Raw genomic sequence first — 21,253 nt, forward strand, 5'->3', positions numbered from 1 at the left:
GAACTTACTGATAGTGTTTCTAATGTATCGCATGGTGAAAGAAACAACACTGTAGCATAAAATTAAATAGCTTTACTGAACAAGATGGAAAACTGACGTGTTCAAATCTGTAAATAAATCAGATGCTTATTTATACAACAGAATCTATTTCACAACAATAACCATCACAAGCACTAATGGAAAATTCCACTTCCCATTAGATCCCAAGCAAGATGAGTTTATCAAAAAAAATGCCAGCAATGTCTCCTTCATTCTTCATTGACCTCGGATTTTCTTAATATTCACAAGGGCAATCCATGATTTACAAGTTAACATTAATTTTTAACCACTTTTCGTTTCTCTCTCAAAATAAGAGAGATTGTCCACTATTCACAGCGGTTCAAAAAGGCAGCTCACCACCATCCTCTCAAGGGCAATTAGGGATGGGCAATAACGTTGGCCTAGCCAGCGTCACCCACATCCCATGAATGAATAACAAAAAATTCACCTCTTCCCATCAAGTTTACTTTTCCCAGATTTAAACTTAAATCAGAATATTGGGAGTGTTCTTTCTCGAGAAAAGGTTCTATATTCAGGTTTTATCTGGCAAAAAGTTGCTGATTGCTCAAACATGTTACCAGTAAAGTTTTCATTACAATTTAAGGTATTTACTATACACGGAGTAGAAATTAAGGTCATTATGGCTGACAAGATTCAAGGTCAAGTCAGAATAAATGGTAACTTTTGAGAGCACCAGCACTTGGCAGGAGGAAGTTATATCAACAACTAGCTGTGCCTGTAAAGAAATTTTAGTCCATCTTACCTATATGCATTTGGCAGATACTTGGGCCCTCAACACTGCTGTTCTTACCATAAAAAGAATGTGTAATCTGTCTCATCCAAATAGCTAATCATTGCTAAGACTAATGAAGTGTAGTTAAACACTAACCCCAAATTAACTAGCCAGCTTCCTAACAAGATGCAGCAAAGCTGTTTATTACACTGTTTGCACTTTACCTGCAGACTGTTTTGCCGAGGTCTGTGCTGTGGACCAAGTAGAATTCGAAACTTCTGTACCCTGAGTCGTCGCTTCACTTGTAGCATTCATTGGCACTGTAGTAGTCACTGGCACTGTAGCATTTACACTGGTTTCAATGGTTGCAGGTGTGCTGGTTGATGTAATGTTTGGTGTCACCGCCATAGATGTTCCATTTGCGGAATCTACTGTTGACACTGTAAAATTCATATGTCCACTTGTAGCCGATATAGTGGCTGATGAACTATAATGTGTCGGAGGGATGGTTGTGTGTTCCAGTGTTGAGGTTTGGGTGACATTAGCTGTAGTGTTTGTTGGCATCTCAGATGTCGCTGCCGTTTGAATAGTTGGAGCCTCTGATATTGTATTTGTCATGTTTACAGGTGAACTTGTGGTAATAAATGTTACATTTGAAAGAGCGGTTTGCATTTCAGTTGTACTCACATATTCATCAGTGGAAGAGGATGTTACATTGGGCATTGAACTATGTAGGGTGCTTGTTGAAAGGCTTGTATTGGATACCATAACAGTGGATGACACCCAAGTTCCCTCAGGGCCAGAAGTGGATGTTGAAGTAGTGCTTACATTGGGCACATTTTGGTTTGAAGTGGATATTAGCGCAGTTGCCTGAAGTGTCGGTAATCCTACTGTTGTGGTGGAATTTGATGACATGAACGTCACAGGAGTCAGTTCCGTGGTATTTGTTCCTCCTGAAAGAAATAGTCACTCATATCATTGGAAAATATTTTATAATTTTAAAGCCGCGCAACTCCTGCAGAAAAACAGTCATTTCTGAGGTAAAGGGGCAAGGGGCTTGCATTTATAAAGCACTTTTCATGATCACTGGACATTTCAAACCACTTTGCAGCCATTGAAGTACTTTTTGGAGTGAAGTCACTGTTGATACTGAAGATGTGGGCAGGGTTCTCAATGAGTACTTTATCGCTGTCTTCACTAAGGAGAGGGATGATGCAGGCATTCTAGTTAATGAGGAGGTGTGAAATATTAGATACAATAAGCATAACGAGGGAATAACAAAAAAAAAACAGGAGTGAGGAAATTCTGGAGGGACTGACATCCTTGAAGGTGGATAAGTCACCAGGGCCAGATGGATTGTATCCCAGGCTATTAAAAGGAAGCCAGGGAGAGAGTTAGAGGATGCTGCGAGGATCATTTTTCAATCCTCACTAAATACAGGTGAGGTACCAGAGGATTGGAGGTCTTCGAATGTTGTACCATTGTTTTAGAAGGGCGCAAGGAATAGGCCAAATAATTATAAGCCGGTCAGTCTGACTTTGGTGGTGAGCAAATTATTAGAATCAATCTTGAGAGTCAGGATAAACTGTCGCTTAGAATGGCACAGGTTAATCAGGGATCGTTGGCATGGTTTTGTTAAGGGAAAACTGCGTCTTACCAGCTTAATTAAATTTTTTGAAAAACAAGGAGGATTGATGAGGGTAGTGCATTGGATGTGGTCTACATGGATTTTAGTAAGGCATTTGACAAAGTCCCATGTGGCAGACTGGTCAGAAAAGTAAAAACCCATGGGACACAGGGGAATGTGGCAAGTTGGATCCAAAATTGGCTCAGTGACAGGAAACAAAGGGTAATGATTGACAGATGTTTTAGTGAACAGAAAGCGGTTTCTAATGGCAGTCCACAGGGCTGAGTGTTGGGTCCCTTGTTGTTTGTGGTACGTATTAATGATTTGGACTTAAATGTGGGAAGCATCATTAGGAAATTTGCAAATGACACAAAAATCGGCCATGTAGTTGATAGTGAAGAGGATAGCTGTTGTCTCCAGAATTCTCAATGGTTTGGTTGAGTGGGCAGAAAAGTGGCAAGTGGAATTCAATCCAGAGAAGTGTGAGGTTATGCATTTTGGGAGGGCAAACAAAGCAAGAGGATACTCAATAAACAGGAGGATATTGAGAGGTTAGAGTAAATGAAAGACCTTAGGGTGCATGTCTTCAGGTCCCTGAAGGTGGCAGGACAAGTGGATAAGGTGGTAAAGGCAGCATATGGAATGCTTTTCTTTATTGCACGAGGTATAGAATACAAAAGCAGGGATGTAATGCTGGAACTGTATAAAATGCTGGCTTGGCCACAGCTGGACCTTTGCATATAGTTCTGGTTACCACATTACAGAAAAGGACATAACTGCTGGAGAGAGTGCAGAGGAGATTTACAAGAATGTTGCCAAGGCTGGAAAATTACAGCTATCAGGTAGGGTAGGGTTTGTTTTCCTTAGAAGAGAGGAGGCTGAGGGGGTGACCTAATTGAGGTGTACAAAAATTGAGGAGCCTGGACAAAATGGATAGGAAAGACTTGTTTCCCCTAGCAGAGAGGTCAATTACCAGGTTTACCATATTTAACTCTAATCAAGTATAAAATTTGAATCGGAAAGAAAAATAGTTCATGAATACTACGAAAATATTTTTGTTCACCATAGTCTCACTACATCCTTAATGTAATATGCATTTTGCCAACTCCTTGAACACAGCAAATTTACTGAAGCAACATATTCCAAAACTGACATGTGGCTAAGAAAATTACATATCAATACTTGGAGGCAGAGCCCTTATATTTGCAAAATACTAGTTATGACTTCACAAAATTTTTTTAAGTGCACATTTATTTATTCTTCCTTTCACAAATATTTATATGTCCAGTTATTCACTTTTTCTGCAATATTTGCATTAACTTTTCTCAGATCTCTCTTCAAAAACTCTTTTCTGTCCTCAGGTATCTACGTGTTATTTTCTCCCCTATCACATGTTGGATCTGTAATTCTTGAAGAGGTAAGCATTATATTACAATGCTGGCCCCACACTCATTCTCCATCCCACCCCCCCACCCCACCCCACCTCATTCTCCATTCCAACCCCGCCCCCCCCCCCGCCAAGTCTCCAAACAGGTTTGTTTCCATTTACTTTGACACAGTAATTCAGCAAGTCTGGCCCAAAGACCAGTAAATACGTTAAACTTCCTTGTATTCATTATAATTGCAAAAACATACATCCCAAATACCATTGGTTTAATTCTTATTTAGTGGTTAAACAGTATAAGAGAATTGACAAAATTAAAATCCTTTTGAGTTTTTTCTCACTGCACACCTCTGTTATTTTAAACTTGCTGTCTGAAGTACTTGGTATCACTGTGTCGACACCCATTCCTTTAATGTGTTGTTGCCTCCCAAATCTGAGCCCACTATCTGTCCAATTAGATCCCCTGCTTTAGCAGTGAAATGGTCCTATTCAAAGTCACGAATTATATCCTTTGTGACTGTGGACACAGTACAGCATTTTAGTCCTCTTCCACCTTTGTGCAGCTTTTGAGACAGTTAACCAGCTCCACCAATGGCTGCCTCCATTGTCCAGCTCAGTGGGACTGCATTTGCTCGGTTCCAAACTTGCCATCAAATCATACCCGCAAGATTTCCAGCAATGGTTTCTCTTTCCACCTCATTACCTTCAGGGTCCCACAGGGATTTACCCTTGGATGCCTCCTCTTCACCCAAGCACTTGGCAGTATCCATCCACACATATAGGGATAGTTGCTACATGTACATGGATAACTCTCAAAACCATATCGCTACCACCTCTATCAACCCCTCCCATTGCTTCTTTTGGCAAACCGATCAGAACGAACATTGACAAGACATTGGCTTCAGCCTTTTCCTTGTCTAGTGACCATCTTGGGTTGAACCAGTGTTTGCAGCTTTGGTGTTAATCAAACCTACACTGAGCTTTCAAAGCCATATCCTCTCTATATTTTATTACATCATCAGTTGATATAGGTCACCATGGTGGACTCTAAGTAATGCAGTTTCATGGGAACAAATAAACAACTCCAATGATATCTTGAAATCTGCAGCATTGAAGACCCAGGTAAAAACATTTTCAACTCGAGCCTTGAGCAGTAAACCGGCCTTGGCACAGGATACCCTCCTGCAGGTATCACTAACACTTAAAAGACCATTTTTTTGGGATAAACTCTCATTTTATTCTACCCAAGGATTGTTAGTTTAACAAGATAAATGCAGAAAAAGTGAGTGGAGAAAGAAGATGGCACACAGGAAGAAGAAATTGTTTAAAGTATTTAACTGGTCAATTTGATGGTTACTTGCATGCTTACAAACAGAACAGAGATCAGATGGGCTTTGGTTTCTGCTGATTATACTTGTTCCTCTTTGGAGTGCAACATCTTGAAGTGAGACAAAACTTTGTGACTTTGATCAGAGACCACAGCGACTGTTTAAAATCTCAAGATACAAAGATACGAATTAGAAGGATTAGGCCATTCAGCCCCTCGAGCCTGCTCTGCCATTCAATCTGATCATGGCTGATCTGATTGAGACATCCACTCCACCTTCAGCCGAGCCCCGATAACCTTAGAGTCCCTTGTTATTTACGTTTACCCCTACTTGCAGATTGTATCAAAAAGTTGAACATTTTTACAGGGGAAAGTTGAAAATCATAAGCAAAAGAACATTGCTTTCTGAAGTGAATTTAAAGTCACATGAAATGAATCATAACAGCTCTTAAAAACAAGCAAAGGTTTTATATTGTATCTTGCAGTTCACCATTCAAGCTATCAAATTACAGGATTCCAATAAAAGCCTGCTGATTAACTAGTGTGGAAGAAATTCAGACAGGCACAATGACAAGGGTGAGAGTTACACAATTTTAAGAAGTATTCATTTCACAGATACGTCAAAGGAGTGAGATTTATGATCAGAGATGGATTGGAAACACTTAAAAATATGGAGCAGTGTTTTGTCTGAAGAGTGAATGCATTAAAAAGCAAGAATCTACAATCTAAAAAAGCAAAAATCTCCAAGTCCAACTCCATTGTTCCAAGATACATAATCTCTTTATGCAGAGCAAACATACAGGTTGTGTAATGTAACACTGTGTGATTTACATTTTCAGAAATGTGCTTCAGTTATGAAAATTCTATGGCTGTTCTAGTTAAAACAGCCTGAAAATCCAACTTGGAATGCCAGGATTTGCCAATTAAAGTCATTACAGTTTAGTTGCGAGGGTTTTGGATCTTACTCCTTACCATGCACTGTTTTGGCTCTCATGAAGGAAGTCTAAAGGGCGAGTCCCAAATCACCATAGTTTCAGGAATGTGCCCTTGTTTCAAAATCTGGGAATATTTTTGACAGCGCACCTGGATCAACAGTTTGGTAATTGTCTATAGGCAAGGGGATTATCTAATGCCTCCATAAATCCTCTCTTACTCCGGTCTTTAAAGATGTGGGGATGTGCTATAAACGTAATATGAAATAAGTGGAACTCATTGCACAAATAATGGAGCAAACAATCAAGTAGTTAAATATGTATAGTTGAAATTCTTCTATCCGACCCAGCGGACAACGATTGCAACTCTATGGTGAAGTTACATCTTTGTAAATAATTCATAAATACATATTTTCCCCTTCCTTCAGTTAACTGACCTTCTGAAGATTTGGAAACATCCTTCTTTTTAATTATTAAAATGAGGACATTTTCTAACCACCTAATTGCTTGATTCATACATGCTCCATTTCTCTCTCATATCCAGAAAGGCATTATCTGGACACCTTGGATTTTGAATATCCAAGGTCTAAAATTCAAAAAAACAATGGTTCAGGTAGATACAAATCAGAACAAATGATACATCATAGTTTTAAGCTTGAATTACACTCCTCTCAAACTTGCAGCTGAAAGCACTTTGCAATTTTGTACTAGATAGACTTGGGAACGAAAGTTCTGGTTCTAGACTATGTGTTTAAATTCCAAATGCATTTTGATTGGGCTTGGGCTTAAAGATACAGCAGCATCATAATGACACTTGACAAGAAAATTTTTCTCACAGTACTACCTCCTTTTTAAAGTTGTATTACCAGGCATTAGGAAATAGAGATCGTTTAAGCAAGTTATATTGGTATTTGTGGGTGTTAGGAATGAGTTTTAGCTTTAATGTTTCAAGTTTGATTTGTAGTTCTGTATCTGTGTGTTAAGAAAAAAGGTCAAATTGAGTTTTAGTTTTACTTTAAAAGATGCCTGCATTTCTAATGAGAGTTTTACAACTGTTGTAGCTAATTTAAACAAACAAGAGTTAAGAAACTGGGCTATTGCCTAGCAACAGGGGTCCGGAGATGCAGGTCCCTCCTACAGACACACACAGAAGAAATTAGAAACAGCAGTTTGATTTGGAAACTGCTTGAGCTCAGTTGGTTTTGAAGACAGCTGCCAGGAGAAACTGGAGGAAAGCGGACAGATAGCCAGTCCCAAACTAAAGAAAATACCTCAAAATCCAAGGGAATGGAACAGGAGAAAGTCCCAAATAGACCTTCTAGTCAAAAGAAGGACAGGAATCTGAAAAAGGTCCTGTTAAGTGAAGTTAAGAGTGAAGGGCAGAGAGAAAGCCTCCAAGCTCAGATTTAAAGAGACAAAAGCTGCAGAAAGCAGATTTAAAGCAAGAACAGCTTGCAAGAGGCAAGAAGGTCCAAAGAGATAGTTGAATATCTGTAACTCTTTGCTATGGGCATGTGAAGCAGTGGTGTACTGTTGATGGCTGAGTTGGTGAGAGAGCATGCATGGAAGACAGCTTGAATGCATGTGGTGACCCAGGGGGAGAGGAACATCGGAAGGAGAATTTGAAACCCCGGGGGTGAACCCTTGCAGAAGGTGTCTGAGAGAAAGATTTGGTGTGGGAGAAGATACCAAAGCGAGTTCTTGGAGAGTGGAGATTAGAAACCCTCACGTGAAAGACGGAGTTCGGTGAGACCGTTTGGCTCATGGTGTGACAAGCATCCGGGGGGAGTTGAGGAGAGATCCATAGCATCTGGTTGATGTGGCATCTGCCACTTGGTTTCAAAGTGTGGTGTGTCTGACCACAGGTCGCCATAGATTGTGTACCTACAGTGAACACCAAAGTGTAAGATAGCTTCTGTAACTTGCGTTATTCTTACAAATCTATATATGTCTGTAAAGGTATAGTTGTGGGTGAAGGAGCACTGTAATACAGTTCATCTTTTCCTGTCAAATAAATGCTTTATTCTTTTGTTAAAAGTTCATCAGCTGACTCCTGTGACTCTGTTCAGGAGCCACTCTCCACGTATCTAAACAAACAAATAAAAGTTAGGATCTATCAAGCTGGATTCCACTCTGGGATGTGGCTTGTCCAGGAGTAACCTCAGCCGGGGATAACAAGGGATTAACCTCTTTGAAATATCTACGTAGAGACTAACATCATTCAAGTCTTTTTGGGTGTGGGGGGGGTGGGGGGGGGGGCAGGGTTCATAGCAGAGAAAGAGCTTTGGCTGTAATATTTTTACACAGCGATTGCCTCAATCACAAGCATAAAAGTGTAAACAGTAAATGACCACATTTTATAAAAGGAACATGAAAAAAAAAGCAACCATACAGGAGTAGATACGTTTGTTGTAATGGTTTCAACTGATGCAAACACACAGTTTCATTGGTGCTGAGTAAGTGGAACTTACAGCTCCAAACAACTGAAACAATAACAATACTACATAAACAAAACCATTCTGCTTTTAAAGAGGACACTGCTGACAGGTATCATCTTTCCTCTTTGGGAGCCCAACATTGCTTCTAGCCCGGACACAAACTTTGATAAATGATGACACTTCCACAACTCTGAATATCAGAATGGGTAGGAGTGAACGCTCATCAGAAGGAACAAGCAAGCGTATCTAATTACAAGGAGCTGTGTTTAAGGAGGAGGTCATAAATCAAAACAGAACATTTTAAATCAAAATCAACAAACTGCAATCCAAATGATCAACACTAAGGGGGGAATTTTCTCCCCATCAGGCAGGTTGGGTGGGAGCGCCGGTGATTGGCTGTGCTGCCATTTTACGTGGGCGGGTCAATTAAGGCCCGCCCAGAGTGAGGCGCACCCGGAAGCGCTCAGCGCTACCTGTGCGGGTGGGGGCAGGAGGGAGAGTCGAGACCTGTGCTCTTTCACGCGCATGCATGCAAAAGAGCACAGAAATCTTCCTGAGGCACGGAGCTGCTAATTAAAGTGTGAAAAATTGAAAAAAAAAAAGTTTAAAAATTATTCAGACATTGTCAAATGAGGTGCAACATGTTTATCAATTTGCATGAACCACTTTATTAAATTAATAAAGCCTTCATGAAACCGCATCCCGCCCGTGGATGAGGTTCCATGAAAAATGCGAAGTCCGCCTGGACTCTTCGCCTGCCCGGCAACCTTAAGGTTGGACGGGCAGCCCTCACAAGTGCCTCAATTAGTTGATTAATGGCCTTTGACAGTTCGGCGGGTGCGTAGCCGACTCTGGTGCGTGCCCGCTGAACTAAAGATCGTAATGACGCACGGTGACTTCAGGACGGGCGCCCGACATCACCGCACGTCATCTTACACGTCGGCGTGCAGGGCCTGCACCCATGCGCCAACCAGAAGATTCAGGCCCAAATATACAGACATTTCTACCCTCCCCAATTCTATTTTTGTTGGTTTCGCTGATGCCAAATTTTGGAATGAATTCTTGCAGCTGTTGCTCAGTGGGTAGCACTCCTACCTCTGAGTCAGATGGTTGTGGGTTCAAGTTCACATAATCTTAACAGCTCAGAAGGAGGCCATTCAGCTCATCAGGTCTGCATTGGCTCCCCAAATGAGGATTATCACCTAATGCCATTGCCCTGCCTTTTCCCCGTACCCTTGCACATCTAATGCCCTCTTGAATGCCTTGATTGAACCTGCCTCCACCACACTTCCAGGCAGTGCGTTCCAGGCCCAAACCACTCAATGAGAGAAAAAGTTTTTTCTCCCTTCACACTTGCTTCCTTTGCAAATCACTTTAAATCTGTGCCCTCTCGTTCTTGATCCTTTTACGAGTGGGAACAACTTCTCCCTATCTACTCTGTCCAACCTCATGATTTTGAACATCTCTATCAAATCTCCTCTCAGCCCTCTTCTCTCCAAGGAGATCAGTTCCAACCTCTCCAATCTATCCACATAGCTGAAGTTTCTCATCCCTGGAGCCATTCTTGTAAACCTCTTCTGCACTCTCTCCAATGTGTTCACATCCTTCCTATAATATGGTGCCCAGAACTGTACACGATATTCTAGCTGAGGTCTAACGAGTGTCTCATATAATTTCAGCATTACCTCCCTGCTCTTGTACTCTTTGCCCCTATTAATAAAGCCGAGGATAATATATGCTTTATTAACTTCTCTCTCCACCTGTCCTGCCACCTTGAATGATCTATACACATATACACCCAAGTCTTTCTGCTCTTGTATCCCCTTCAAAATTTCACCCCTTATTTTATATTGTCTATCCATGTTCTTCCTACCAAAATGCATCACCTCTCACTTCTCCGCATTGAACTTCATCTGCCACCTATCTGCCCACTCCACTAGCTAGTCCATGTCCTCTTGAAGTGCCACACCATCCTCCTTGCAGTTCCACTCTAGGACTTGAACACAAGAATTAAAACATACACCCCAGTGCAATACAATAGAGAGAGACAGAGAGCTACATTGTCGGAGGTGCCTACTTTCAGATGAGAAGTTAAACCGAGGTCCCCCTCACTTGGGCATAAAAGATCCCATGGTACTATTTTTGAAGGAGAGCAAGGGAGTTATTCTTGGTGTCCTGGCCAATATTGTCTTCAATCTACACCACAAACACAGATTATGTCATTACTGTTTGTGGGAGCTTGCTGTCCACAAATTGGCTGTCATGTGTCGTGCATTACAACATTGACAACACTTCAGTGAAGTGCTTTGGGACGTCCTGAGGTCATGAAAGGAGATGTATGAATACAAAGTCTTTCTTTTTAATTGCAACATAATGATGTGCCCACAAACTTTTAAGTGACCACTCAGTAGCAGTTAGGGATGAATAACCAGATTACCTTTTCCTCTGGGTTTAATTGAGGTGTGGTATGTGAAAGGAAACATTTAATGCTTTATAGGTTTTGCTCCAACATGCAAAGATGGTGCTGGAAAATGATTTTGAAAACTCCATTAGCATAGCTCCCTTTAATAAAGTAATTGAACTTCCAACAGCTACAGGGTAGGTAAGCATACATTACTTAGCCCCTTAAGAATGACACTGAATTGGTTTATTAAAAAAAAAAAGAGGGCTTCAGATTGCGTTGCATAATCAAGTCCAGTCATGTAGAATTAGTTGTAGTTAACCCACACAAACCAGTTTACCAAATGGCAAAATGCTTTGTAATGCATCTTTTAATTCCTCACTTATATTTCTTCTCCATTCCAACCTGAATGAGCTAACATGCCCTTTTTCTAACCCTTATTTTCTCATCTTTCCTTCTTTTTAATGCTCTCGTGATGTTAATGTGGCATTGGCCTTCAAGGCAGGAGACATGGACCAGAATCTTCTGTTCAGCACCCCCGCACGCTGACACGTAAAATGACGTGCGGTGACGTCAGGTGTCCGTCCTGATGTCACCGCGCATCATTCCGATCTTCCATTTGGCGGGCGCACACTGTCAAAGGCCTGTTAAGGCCATTTAAAAAACAATTAGCCCTATTGAGAAAGCTTCCCGTCCAACCTTAAGGTTGACGGGCAGGCGAAGAGCCCAGGCGGCCTTCGCATTTATCATGAAACCTCATCCACGGGCGGGGTGAGGTTTCATGAAGGACTTATTAATGAAATAAAATATTTCATCAAAATTCATAAATGTCCCAGCTCATTTGACACTGGCACATGAGGGGACATGTCTGAATAATGTTTTATTTCATGTTTCATAGTGAACTTAATCTACCCGAGGCAGCTCCGTGCCTCAGGGACATTCATGCATGCGAAAGAATGCAGGCTCCGACTCTCCCTCCTCCCCCCGCCTGCACAGGTAGCACTGAGTGTTTCCGGGTGTGCATCACGTTGCGCAAGCCTTAATTGGCCCGCCCACGTAAAATGGCAGTACACAGCCGATCACAGGTGGCGATTGGCTCCGCACCTGCTCCCAACCACCCCGCCTGATGGGGAGAAAATCCTCCCCCATGGAGTCAGGAAGGTCATGGAAAAAGCAGAGGGCAAAAAAAAATAAATAAATAAAATGACCAGATGGCAGAAAGAGCCCACAAGAAGGAAAAAAACCACCAATCGACCTGGGGCCAATACTATTCATCTATACCAGCTGCAATGGGGACTGTCATTCATGAATCGGGCTCTACAGCCACAACAGATGATTTTCAAAACAGAAGTGATGTATAACCTTGGCGCAGTCCATCGTCTCCCGAGATGGACGGATGCCTAACTAACTAACTAACTAACCCTTCAAGGCGAGGACATTGTTTATTTTCTGAAGGAGTGAGCATGCATTATTACATTAAGCAGATTAATAGTTTTAATTAACATTAACTACATTTTCCATGCTCACTTACGCACAACATACAGTTCAGCTCAAGTCGCCCACATGAAGATAATTAGAAAAAGGAGATAAGGTGGTTCCCTCCTCTGCTTCTCAACAAACTCTGGACAACTTCTAACAATTATAGGCACACACTTTTATCTTGTCAAGTTTCTCAACTAAGGAATTTCCTACACTACAACATGCACAATTCCAGGCCCAAGCAACAGCTATCAGTAAAAAGATTAGAATTTCACCTTGCCAGCGTACAGCTTTAGCTACAGATGAGTGGTGGACAAGTCCTCTGTTGCAGTAGGGAAGAAGGATCATTTTGTTATGGCATCGTACAAATGCACAGCACAGTGCATTTTCATGTGATTTGTATCACTATGGGGAAAATAAAGGCTGCATTAAATTCTTTGAAGATAATGCCCCTTAAGAAACACAGGTCAGACAGGCCTCATATCATTTTGGTCAATTACACTGGGATCAAAGAAACATAATTCTCACTTCACAATCAAGATTACAAGGCATTTCCATTGCAAGTTTATTAATTTATTTTTCCCTCGGTCTATAATGGGCACAGCCAACTTCCCTTATTCATGCTGCTTCCTGATAGCATTAACTGTTCAGCAAGACACTCTTCCATCTCTAGCTGTAACTATGGATTTATTTCAGTAGTTATGAATGGGATTTACAAACAGAAAGCAGTCTCAAAATATAGGGTTAGAAATTGTTCTTTGTCACCTATTTGCCAGATGGAAAATTGGAGCAGATAGTACCAATTTTAAGGGATTATGTCAAATATGCCCACAGGTGCCTGAAATACAAGCGATTTCTCAGAGGACAATGGTAGCTTGTGCAGTAATCTCTACATCAACAAAGCTGTGCATCGTGACATCAGGGGACCAAAGCAGACCAAATTAAGACAAACTGCAATGTTCTTATAGAAAAAAAGACTTCCATTTATTAGCAGCAGCTGCTTTCACACCCTTATTTCTTTCCAAAGTGTTTTACAAGTGATAAAGTGTTGTAATGCAGGAAACGCAGGATATCAGAACAATCCCAACAATTAGGGTCTGGACACACGCACAAGGAATAGATACTTTGAGCAAGACACTGGCACGTTTGTGTCAACTTTGCAACTGTATATCAAGTCACCAGCTCCTGAACAGGAGGAAACAAAATGAATAAACATACTCAAAAATAATCTTGTAGTGGTTAAATTGTAGTATTTTCATTGCATTAGATCCACACTTCGCAAATCATACTTTAGCCCCTACACAGTGAAGTAGAATAAGAGAGGGCATCTAAACCCATGCTGCTCTCTATGAAACCCAAGTGCATAAGATTATGAAAGATCCGATAGGGTAGACATAAAGACGTTTCCACTTGAGAGTTGGGGGAGTTGGTGGGGTTGGGGGGGGGGAGACCAAAACTAGGGGCCGTAAATACAAGATCATTGCTGATTAACCCAATAGGGAATGCAGGAGAAACTGGAGAGAGAGGTTAAAATATTTTTTTATTCATTCATGCGACGCAAGATGCTGCCCTTAAGGTGGTGGTGAGCTGCCTTCTTGAACCACAACTCCATATGATATAGGAATGCCCAGAGCAGAGAGTTCTTGTATCCCAGTGACATAGCTCTAAGTTGAGGTGGTGTGCGGCTTGGGGGAGAATTTGCATGCGATGGTGTTCCCATGCATCTGCTGCCCTTAGGTAGTAGAGGTCATGGGTTTGGATTGTGCTGTCAAAGGAGACTTATGGAACTTGCTTCCACAAGGAGTTGTTAAGGGTAACAGCATAGATACATTTGAGGAGAAGCTAGTTTAAAAATGAGGCAGAAAGGAATAGGATATCTGGAGAGGGTTAGATAAAGTAAGGTGGGAGGAGGCTCACGTGAAGCATAAAAATCAGATATGGACCAGTTGGCTAGAATTGACCTTTTATACACTGTATGTTCTATGCAATTCTATGGTTAACACAAGGATTAAAGAGAAACTCTCAGATCTACACTAAAAACTTGTTAGGAAATGTAGTTTACAAAAAAAAGTTATGTAAAATTGGTTTTATTTGTTGGCAATCAGCCATTGAAAGCTACGTCAAAGTGACCATGATGAGCCTTGTTTATCAACAGTCTATTATTAATTTTCCAGCAAGTGGCAGGTAGGAGTGTGTCAACTCTGACCCTGCCCAACGTGTTTTTCTAATTTTGCAAGTCAGTTAATCAGCTCAGAATGTGATGTTTTTTTTTCACGTTTTAAAAGCAGACAGCCAGCAGATTCCTGCTCTTTTAGTTCAGAGCCAACTTCTAGATTCACTGACAAAGCACTCCAGCTTCTAGATAATGCTGCAAACCTAGAGCCATAAATTAGTGAGAGTGACAGAGATCTGTCATAAAGTCTACTATTTTCACTTGAATAACTTTACTGAAAGGATATGTTTGTTTTGCAAAATATAACACATCTGGTTCTTAACCACACAAATGGATGGTTTCAAACAAATGATTTAACATAAATTCCTTGCATTCCCCAATGTCACACCTGCAAGTCTACAGGCCGTTTCTTCGGCAGTGGAAAATGGTGCAAAGTCAACATAGATCCCTCTTGAACTACCTTGAACCCCACAGTAATTTAAGGGATTCAACATTATTCAGCCATTAAAAGAATTAAATACAACTGCAACCAAGCTGGGCCTTATTTTCTCTTCATGTCACGAATGTCCTTCAAGCATTTATTATATTACAGGTTATCGGACACAGCACAGGCCTATCTGGTCTCAGTCTGTCAGGCAGCACTGATCCTGGAATTCCAAGCCCTATATACAGTCAAAAATCACACGCAGAATTAGAAATGTTTGAACATACATGGGAATTGTCTATGGTTGCCCCTGACATCCTGGGCCTTCTGTACATTAATTTAATCTATATTCTGTTTCACTAGAGAGGAAACGTAAAGCAGAAAATTTCAATGTGCATGTTCAAGGTTTAGAAACGCATGGGTGGTATTGCGGGAGATGCAAAACACAAACAGAATACATTTGCCTTCCTCTATTACAGTAATATTAATGGTTAAAACAGACAAGACTAGCATTTACTTTGCAACAATAATTTTATCAGCAGACATTCCTGAAAACAACAGTTAGCCTAATGCTGTAATTTTTTTCCTACAATATACATAAGGGAAATGAAATTCCCATACTCAAAAGGCCATTTTTTATGTCCAGCTTTTTTCTGTAGTGGTAATTACAATTATGCCTCTAGCACAAAAGGTCTATATTTAGTATGACATTTTTCCTCCCTGAAATCAAGCAGCTCAGGTAAATGAAATGAGTGCAATGATCGCAACATGTGCCCGTAATCAGCCCGAGAACACACACACAACCCAACCTCTCAGAAACATCCAGAGATTATCCAGCATTCTTGAAATATTTCACAGCTGGTATCCTGCAGCATACCAGCCAGATGAACTCAGCCACCTCCCCCTCCAAAACAGAAACGTTTCCTGATATCAAGAGCTTTCTTTACTCCTTTTCTAACTTTTATTAGTTCAATTATAGACACCAGTGCAGCAAGGACAATGTTACAACAGAGAACGCAAGATAATGGCCCAAATCTTCCGATGTCCAGAGCAGCAAAATCTGGATTTAAATCTGTGTTGTGCTTCAGGTGTGGAAGTCCTGGCACTCACACTTGCACTGTAATTTCCCAAGAAGCTTAAATGTCTGATGGGCTTATTTTCATTGCCCTCGGCCCTCTGCACATGTCTCAGAGACTTGGACCAGATATGCAGGACACCCAGGAAATGTTATTCTGGTTAATACCTGGTTTAACTCAGGTTGCCAGCATAGCTCCAGGACTGAACTCCCCACTCCCCACCACACCCCCTCCCCCCACCCCCACCCCCATGGCCTGACCCAAAGCTCTCATTCACCACCACCTCCTGACCTAACTACCCACTCATTCATTAAAAGACTTGGGACCTTTCAAAACTTAGTTGAATATGGCAGCTAGTGCATTAAAAAGGGAGTGTGTCCTCTCCTTCCTGCTCTCACAGGTCTTACCCTGGAGAGGTTGCACTGGCCCATTTCTGCTTGAGCATTGCTGCTGACTGGAACATCGGAGCCAATTGCACCACCAGCAAGCTCTGGAGCTGTGTGGCTGCCATTTCACCGGTTTAAGTGGAGGCGGTGGTATAGTGGTATTATCACTGGACTGGTAGTCCAGAGACCCAGGGTAATGCTCTGGGTTCAAATCCCAGCATGGCAGATGTAGTTTGAATTTAAGCAATATCTGGAATTAAAAGTCTAATGAATTGCCGATTGTCATAAGAACCTATCTGGTTCACTAATGTCCTTTAGGGAAGGAAATCTGCTGTCCTTACCTGGTCTGGTCCACGTGTGACTCCAGACCCACCGCAATGTGGCTGACTCTTCTGAACAAGGGCAATTAGGGATGGGCAATAAACAGTGGCCTAGCCAGCGATGCCCACATCCCATGAACGGAATGAAAAGTGTTCATTGTAACCAATCCACATTGCACTTCAGCACCCACTAAATCAAATGGAACAACCAGCTCAAACCTATGTGTCTGCCCATTCATACTGGGCAAGTGGCCACAGGCAATGAAATGGGACACTCCCTATTCAACAGCGAAACTTCAGGAGCTGGAATGCTCGTGATTATCTAAGATACAAGCGCAGTTATCCTTTTCAGCTTTAATCAATAGAATTTATAGGAGTTTTGGATTCGAAAATTGCCAAGCATTGCATGCTGAAAAAAGAATCAAAGAATCATGTTTTCAGCCATTTGAAACTCCAGATGCAATTGTATTTGCCTGTTGTCCAGCCTCAGTTCACATAGTTTTGCAGAATTTTGATAGGGAACACTACTAGTACAGACTCCAAACTGTTCCTGTTCAGACAGGAAGGAATGCAAGTCACTGTCAAATGACTAGAATTGAAAGTTGTCAGCCACCAGGGACAAATACAACCAAGGCCTTAATTGCTTTTCTATATCAAAATAACACGGAGTCTTCAGAGCAAAACACTGCGATGATTAAATTCTTAATGACTAGATAAATGCATGTAGTGAGGTAATACTGTACATGGGCTGCGAAGGTCCCTGTCTCACTGTACTGGCTGATATAGGACCACCTTGGCCCCAGCCACTTATGTGAAGTGTCAGGAGGGCGACTGTTTTCTCCATAACCGTGTGCTACCCTTCACAAAAGCTGGAGAAAAACTGGTAGAAATAAAAGCACTTAGGGCTGATGGTCCATTACAAAACAAAATGCCACCAATTGAAATAAGCTTGTAAATGAGATTAGAAAAAAATACTTGCATTTATATCGCGCTTTTCATGATTACCGCATCTCAAAGTGCTCTACAGCCAATGAAATACTTTTCTGAAGTGTTGTCACTGTTGTAACGTAATGCACGAAGTATAGGCACAAAACTGGAGCTGTTACTGTTGCCTTTGATTTTTCCCAGCTTTTTTGAATTCTGATCATTATAGGTAATCAGACTATTATTGAACCTGCATTTTTGCTTCTCTTGTCCCCTCATTGTAGTTATCGGCTATGCGGAATCCTTTTTAAACTAAATATATGTGCACAGAAATCTAAATAGGTCCACTCTTACAATTGCTATTTTGAGTTTCTTGTATGAAGTAGGCTGCTTGAAAACCCAAACTCTTAAATGCCCTCTGAAATGGCCTAGCAAGCCACTCAGTTCTCAAGGGCAACTAGGGATGAGCAATACATGCTGGCCAATGATGACCACATCCCATGAAAACAAATAAATTTCAAAAAACACCATTGTGTGAGGGCAGCTCAGCAGCCTAGAGGGATTAGTGTGGCTGTTGTGTCTCCTCAGTGGTAGTGCCAAAGGACAAGACATGGATGGGAGGATGATATCCCCAACCATGTCCTCATCTCACTGGCCGCTGTAGTTTCTCATTAATGTGGCGGCGACTGCATCAAGTAAGTTTCCACAGCGTTCTCGCTGTTGTCAACTTTCACTTCCCAGAGTGAGTGCAAACAGGGTTCACTGCTGACCTTCTTAGAGATCATAGCCTGGTCAATCATGAGGCTGGAAGGTGCAAGTCTGATTGCTGAGCCTGCTTTTGACGTGACTGGTTGGGCATCCATTTCAACTCAATGGGATGGCATTAAGGGGCAGGAGGAATGTGGACCACCTCCTCTTGCCTTCACTTTACTCCTCCTGGAATCTGGTAGCAATTAAAGTGGCACGGGCACATCTTCCACACTGTGCTTCCTCCGCATGGCATCGCCCCGTGGAAGCTGACCCTCATCACTCTCTTCAGGTTCCTGGCCCTCCTGTTCTTCACCCTCGGAGCAGCTCTCATCCCTCTCCATTTCTCCCTCTGGCAAGGGACCTCCCCTTTGTAGCACCCGGTTGTGAAGGGCGCGACACACAACCATGATGTGGGATACCACCTCACATGAGTGGTCCAAATGTCCGGAGCGCATCTTCAGAATGTCAATGGTCTGCTCGATTAGGGACCATGTAGAGCTGTGAGCTGTGTCGTACCTCTCCTCCGAATCACTCTGAGGCTGATGCACAGGCATCATGAGCCAGCATTTATCCCCAGGCAGCCATCCCTGTAGACGCTCTGGCCCTTCCAATATCTGAGTCAGTCCCAGATGCCTCAATAAGAGAGTCATGGCAACTCCCAGAGTACCTGGTACAATCATGCATTATGTGCTTCCGATGATTTCAGATGGTTGAATGTTGATGGAATGAAAGCCATTATGGCTGATAAACGTTAGGGGCTGTTGCCATGGAGCCCTTAAAGCCATATGGGTGCAGTCGATTGCACCCTGCACTCTTGGGAAACCTGAGATAGCTGCAGGCCCATTGAATCTCGCAGCCTCACTATCTTCAACGAGTGCAAACCTCACACAGTGATGTGCCTTGCTGTAGAGGACATCTCTGACCTTCTTGATTTATGTGCGTGTGTGGCGGACTGTGAGATGCCGCACAGGTCCCCTGTGGGTCCCTGGAACGATTCGCAGTCTAAGAAATTGAGCATGGCAGTCATTTTCAGCAGGGGCTGGCTTCCCACTCCATGGGGCGTTAGTTCCTCATGAAGAATGTGGCAGATGTGATCCACCAGAGCTCAGGACAAGTGCAGACCTGTGCGCATCTCACTCATCTGCAAATAGGAGTGTCTTCTTTGGTAGACCCTAGTGAGTCGCTGCCACGGTCTGGGTCCATCCTCCTGATCCTTATGTTCTTGTTGTGGCTCCCCTGCACCCTGGGCCTCAGGCAAGACCTCCTCCTGAAGCTGTGCTCAGCATCGCCTGTCCCTTCATCATCTCCTCCATTCTATTAGAAACCTCAAAAAGGCAGCATTGCGCCCTTGATCCATAATTGTTTTGTCCTTCTCTCTGAAATGATAGATTGAATAGATTAATGAATAGCAGCTTAAAATAGTGAAACTCACAATCTTGAGCCAATAGCAACTATAATGGTCTATAGTGGCTTCATCCTTTTTTAAAATTAATTTACGGGGAGTGGGTGTCGCCAGCTAGGCCAGCATTTATTGGCTATGAGAAGGTGGTGGTGAGCTGCCTTCTTGAACCCTTGCAGTCCCTGTGGTGTAGGTAGACCCACAGTGCTGTTAGGGAGGGAGTTCCAGGATTTTGACCCAGCATCAGTGAAGGAACGGTGATATATTTCCAAGTCAGGATGGTGAGTGGCTTGGAGGGGAACTTCCAGGTGGTGGTGTTCTCATTTATTTGCTGCCCTTGTCCTTCTAGATGGTAGCGGTCACTTGTTTGGAAGGTGCTGCCTAAGGAGCCTCGTATCTGAGGCACTAACAGACACATCGAGGTGACCAAGTTGCCATCCTGGAGGCTTAACATCTTAGTCCTTCGATGGTTGGAGAAGCTTTGAATGACACCTGGGACCTGACCTAGCTCAGTGCTCCAATCTCTGAGCTAATACACTGATTAACAATAAGTTGCTCATGATGAATGACTGGGTGCTCTTTGGCCCATTATGAATGCCAATTCTGGAAAGCATGTGCAAGTCCTCCACTGATAGGATGCCATATATGCAGCATCTGTGCCTCCTTAACAGCTGCCTGCATTTCCAAATTTCACATTTCCCCAAGTTAATGTTAAAATACTGGCTTAACACAGTCACTGTGACTCCTCTTACAGTGTGGCAAAAAGGCATGGGTTCCAATGGCTAGCTTCTCAAGGAGGTCTTCCCCCCTTTCTCTCAGCTCTGGCTCAGTTTTAATCTTGTGGCACCAACAAGCTAGGGGACGCCCCCAGAAAGGGCCCCTTAGTCCAGCAGTGTGCTCCTTCCACTCTCTCAGATCCCTCCCATTCAGATTTGCTTCTACTTCCGATTTAAAACTGCAGCATTAGTTAGAGAGTGCAAGATGATGATTCTCCGTTATTACTTAGAGACCAGCTTCAACACTCCCTCTCTCACTGTCCACGTCCCAGAAATTTACCTGGAACCTCACGATGTGAAGGTTGAGCTCCCTCCTGTTAATCTCCAGCCTCCCCAAGTCATACTGGATCCCACAGCTGTTATGGTCAACATTCCTACCCTCCCCCTTCAGCCCATCACTGTTGATATGTCCATGCCCCATGTGGACCTCACCCCTCTCCATTTAGAGGCTGTGTTATGCATGGTCACCTAGAGAGGAAACCCCCGCACCCCCTAACAATAGCTTCACGTACCACCCCCAACCCCACTTTATTACGTTTCCTCAAATACAGGCTGCAGATGCCTCCCATACCCATTCCCATTCCCATTCCATCTGCAGACCAGTACAGAGCCAGACAAGTCAATGGACACAGACTGTAAAACACCTGCACACCAAGCTGTGTATT

General features: G+C 42.6%; 1 protein-coding gene across 1 annotated transcript in view; it reads right to left on the reverse strand.

Annotated features, from left to right (window-relative positions):
• Positions 1 to 21,253, reverse strand: part of LOC144667994 (protein HEG-like) — a 107,466-nt gene that overhangs the window by 57,672 nt on the left and 28,541 nt on the right. The window contains exon 2 of the mRNA XM_078529689.1: positions 997 to 1,725. Within this exon, the coding sequence (XP_078385815.1) occupies positions 997 to 1,725 (729 nt within the window). The remainder of the gene's footprint in view (positions 1 to 996; positions 1,726 to 21,253) is intronic.

This window comes from Cetorhinus maximus, chromosome 25 (assembly GCF_964194155.1).
Source record: "Cetorhinus maximus chromosome 25, sCetMax3.hap1.1, whole genome shotgun sequence".
Lineage (NCBI taxonomy): Eukaryota > Metazoa > Chordata > Chondrichthyes > Lamniformes > Cetorhinidae > Cetorhinus > Cetorhinus maximus.